At 33.7% G+C, this 5,052-nt stretch overlaps 1 protein-coding gene across 1 annotated transcript; it reads right to left on the bottom strand.

The window, feature by feature from the left end:
• Positions 1-2,177: 2,177 nt before the first annotated feature.
• On the bottom strand, positions 2,178-2,868 carry LOC133315970 (uncharacterized). Its single transcript, XM_061517659.1, has one exon. The coding sequence runs from the start codon at positions 2,693-2,695 to the stop codon at positions 2,330-2,332; it is 366 nt and encodes a 121-aa protein (XP_061373643.1). The 5' UTR covers positions 2,696-2,868; the 3' UTR covers positions 2,178-2,329.
• Between the last annotated feature and the right edge of the window lie 2,184 nt (positions 2,869-5,052).

The raw sequence follows: 5,052 nt of genomic DNA, 5'->3' as shown, positions 1-5,052 counted from the left end.
GATCGTGTCAAATAGTATACGGGTCAAAAACGCGTCGTGTCGTGTCGGGTTGACCCGTATTGCCACCCCTACTCGTATAAAAGAACAAACATTTTTGCCGTATAATATTGAAGAGGATCACATAATTTTTATGCTTCCACTCAACTACCACCATTCCAGTTGGTACTATTTGACCGGTATTGACTCTGAATGATACAACTCATCCTTCTTGATGCACTTAAGTCACCATAAATTATTATAATTGCAGACGTTTCAATTTTAAAGCTGTTTATGGATTTTAATAATTGCAGACGTTTCAGTTTGCACGACTTTATGTTTTGTTTATGGTTATTTCCGTTTTGTATCAGTTTTTAAGACCATTGATGGTCCTTTGTTGTCAGTTACTTTTTGTATTGCCTGATTAAAAGGCTTGTTAGAAGATGTGAAAGGAGGACTTTTGATGATTGAAGAATGATAATATAGCAGAAAACTCCTGCATTTTCCTGAAAGCCTATTTTTCCTATAATTTTGCATCATTTGGTATCAGAGCTCAGGTTGCCTTAAAGATGGCTGAGCAGGAAAATCGCGGAGGTCATGGTTGTGGTCATGGACGAAGAGGTCGTTGCGGCAGACGCAGTCAACCTACCGATGGTGATTATTATACTGATGCGAGAGATGCTGAAATTGAGGAAAAAGACAGACGGATCCAAGAACTCGAACAACTGCTTGCAGAGGCACAGTTGCACGAGTCAGATGAAGGATGGGAATCTGAAAGATCATCTCATGAGGAGGAAATGAGATTCTGGAACCGGAACCAGGAGCGACGAAGACGAAGTCAACCTGGAAATCAATCCTTTTTTGCTAATATTGAGGTGATGATTAAGATCCCGGAATTCGAAGGCACCACTCATCTAGATGAGTTTATCGACGAGTCACACACCGTCGAAAAGGTCTTTGACATCATAGACTTGACAGAAGACCAGAAGGTCCCAATCTATGATGAAAAGCAAGATGATGAGAATCCTGTTATGGATGCTCCAATTTATGACAAGTTCCCTATCTATGATAAGTATGATTGGGAGCAAGACGACGACGAGAATCCAGAGGTGAAAGAAATCTCTTGTAGTGATTCCGATGGGAAGTCAATTATTAGAAATTCTAATATCTCTAACAAAGATGAAGTTCTACCCAAAGATATCATGCAGAATGATCCTTCATCCAAGAAGTCTAAGTCTTTAGAATTTGGGGACAACGAGCATAACAACCTTATGCTCCATGGAGATAAAGATTTAGCTTTTGGTAAAAGTTTAATTGGAGATCGTCAAGGGCAATGGGACTTGCGGGTACATCAGACAAAGTTTTCCTATGACGGATCACAGATGCGATCATTGATCCAAACTACAAATGAATATACCAAGCATGTCAAAGAATTGCATTTCCAAGTTCTAATCTTAATTAGGAAATTTGGTGATATTGTACCAGAAGAGTTGCCGCCTGGATTACCACCTGAAGACGTTGCAAGATTCGAGGGCGAATCTTCTTCTAGTGGGAGAGGATGATGCACTTAAGTCACCATAAATTATTATAATTGCAGACGTTTCAATTTCAAAGCTGTTTATGGATTTTAATAATTGCAGACGTTTCAGTTTGCATGACTTTATGTTTTGTTTATGGTTATTTCCGTTTTGTATCAGTTTTTAAGACCATTGATGGTCCTTTGTTGTCAGTTACTTTTTGTATTGCCTGATTAAAAGGCTTGTTAGAAGATGTGAAAGGAGGACTTTTGATGATTGAAGAATGATAATATAGCAAAAAAACTTCTGCATTTTCCTGAAAGCCTATTTTCCCTATAATTTTGCATTACTTCTTCTTTCACCTCCTGCTTCAATTTTACATATTCCTTATTTCTCTCTGTTTTTAAGTTTTCTTCAACCACACCATTATTAATTAACATTGCAACCTTTAATCAAATTGCTAATTCCTCACCGTCAAATAAAATACTCTATTGTGAATTTGTGACTCTTCACAAATAAATTTTACAGTCGAATCACGCGAGTTAAAATATAATTAATAAACTTGATATATATATATATATATATATATATATATATATATATATATATATATATATATATATATATATGTATGAAGTAAACTGCTTCGTCGCAATATATATATATATATATATATATATATATATATATATATATACAATGTTAACATAGGAATAATTAAGGTAAGTAGCAAATTAACAAAACTCATCTAAAATTGAAGGTCCGTGACTCCATGGAGACGATGGTGGAGGTGCAAAGCATGCATGATTAAGAAAGAAAAAAAAAAGATACGCTATCTAGAGAGCCAGTTTGAGGTCGAGAGAGTCGTGTTGTTGTTGTTGTTCGCTCTTGGTCTTACCTTTGTTGTTGTTGTCTTCGACTGTAACTGGATTGGGAAAAACCAAAGGGGGTTTTCTGAAGTGAATCTCAGTAGTAAAGTCCTGCCATTCAAAACAAGTATCTGACTTGGGCTTTGAGGCGGTGGTGGTTTTCATCTTTTTCTTGTTGCTCTCGATTGTCTCCAACTCTTTCAATTCCCTTCGGCGTCGATCACGTGCGTCTCGGAAGCTTCGCAACAGCGAGTAAAACTTCTCCATCTTTATTTCATCTTCCACCTCACCGTCATCACCAACAGTTACCTCTCTCTTCTTCTTGTTTTCCATGTCCAACAGAAACGGAAAGAAAAAAAAGTTATCCTGCACGACGCACAAGCAAGAATTGCAAGAAGAAAGAAAAATTATGGTTGTGAGAGATAGAGTGCGTGTCTCTATGAGTGTTTGTCTGTCTTGTCTTGTTGGTTGAGCAGTGGAATCAACGTGAAAATGTCACAGGTTGTTATAGGAACGCCGTGTGTTTGTTCTATTCTGCAATGTGTCTATTTAATAAACGACGACCAGCGATGCGTACAGCTAAGCGTTGTTCCAATTTTCAAATCTCAAAGCGATTGGTGACGTTACGCTATTGACGTCATTGCCTCAAGCCTTCGCTGCATGCGTAACGTGGGGCCTTATAATTCGTCATGATTTCAACCACCGCTACGCATAGGGGAATGCACCCTTGAATTTTGTTTATTTGACGTTACAGTGTTTGACAATAAATAATAGACTTTAAAATGTCAAAAACGTTTAAATCTTTTATTCTCTTTCTTAACCGGTGTAATTAAAACCGGACCGGCCAGTGACAGAGCTGGCTCAAAAAGTTAGGTGGTGTCAAAAAATTTGTCATATCAAGTTATCAAAATATTTATGATAATTACACAAATTTATCAGTAAAAAAATTTACTATGAATTATCACATAATTATCAAAATTATGTACTAAATAATGTCACATAATATTAAAAATTCAAATGAATAATTATCGTTGATTATATATCAAAGGCAACATATAAAAATGCATTAACCTTTTCGGTAAACATTTTAAACATAAGAATTTCACTTTCCTCCCACAATATAATAAGTAATGAACCAAACATTATCCTAAGGATATGAAAACACACAAATATAATAATTATGTGTATAATAAGCATTGTTTTTCATCTCCTCTTTCATTATTTTTATTCCTAAATTTCCAATATCTCACGTTAGAGAACATCGTACTTGTTTGCAACAGCCATAAGCACGATGAAAAGTTCTCACATTTGGGAATTGAGTTTTTGACTATTCTTTGTGTGTGCAATAACCCAAAACACAATAGTTCAATGTACCTTCGTATTCCATAATTATAGTCATGTTATTTATTTAGTTTCATGATTGTTACTTTCAAGGGTTAAGTGTTTGTTCTTTTAAATAATACAAATTGTGTCCTTTTAGTTTTTAACATTATGTCTTATCGGTAAGACATAGTTATAATATGAAAAATTATTTTTTCTCTTTCTCCAAGGCAGCTAAGTGACTGAGAAAACATGGAAAAAAAGTTATTTTTCATATTATAACTATGTTTTATTGATAAAATATAGTGTCAAAAATTAAAAGGATACAACCTCATGTCCTTTAAAAAGACAAACCATTTTTCCTACTTTTAAATGAGTTTATTTGATTTAGTTGGGTCTAAATTTTAAAATAAGTTAACTAATCATTTTTGTGATTAAGTTTAAAAGTCTTTCTTTTTTAAATAATAGGAGTAAGAATAAATAACATAACTGATTAGAATAAAGCATTAAAAAAACAAATATACAAAATAAAAAATAAAAAAGGTAAAACACAAAAATAACCATACTATGCATGTTCCTTATTATTTGTTTGCACTTAGATGATTTGTTGTTACTTTGTATTGAGTATTTGATGTTCTATTTAATTAGGTGGTGCCAAATTATAATTTTTACCTTAATTATTTATAATTAATTATATAATAAGTAATAAAAAAAAAGCAGGTGCCTTGCTTGGCTTTGGCTCCGCCTCTGGGACTAGCTGGTCCGGTTATGGTATTGGACTGCTTAAGTATTCGACTCGGTAGTGACCCAGTGATAAATCACGGTTCAGTTGAATAAAATGCACCATTTAATATATAACTATTAAGTTAAGAGAATTATTTCAAAATTGTATCCAATGGGGTTCGAACCCCTTGCATTGACAAAACACAACATAGCAAATACCACTAAACTACATCAGGTTATTGTTTAGATGACACCATTTAAAATATTTATTATGTAATTAAGTATAAAATATAAAATTATCTATATATATATGGGAAAGGATATTGTGACAACTAAGTTGTGTTACTACCAAGTGACTACCAATTAATCTCACTGTTAGATCGATTATGTTGATCCAACGGTTATATTTATTTCCATTTTTGTATGGTTATGATTTCCCATATTTAAAGTGAAAGCATTAAATATGGGAAATCATAACCATACAAAGGTGAAAATAAATATAAAGTTTAAATTTGGGAAACCATGACCATACAAAGTTGGAAATAAATATAACCGTTGGATCAACATAATCGATCTAACAGTGAGATTAATTGATAGTCACTTTGTAGTAACACAACTTGGTTGTCACAATATCCTTCCCCTATATA

The sequence above is a fragment of the Gastrolobium bilobum genome, unplaced genomic scaffold (assembly GCF_033153095.1).
Source record: "Gastrolobium bilobum isolate Gb01-03AN ecotype WA unplaced genomic scaffold, APGP_CSIRO_Gbil_v1 utg4923, whole genome shotgun sequence".
NCBI classification, from domain to species: Eukaryota; Viridiplantae; Streptophyta; class Magnoliopsida; order Fabales; family Fabaceae; genus Gastrolobium; species Gastrolobium bilobum.
Note: the sequence above shows the minus strand (reverse complement) of the source record. Positions and strands in the feature narration are given on the sequence as shown.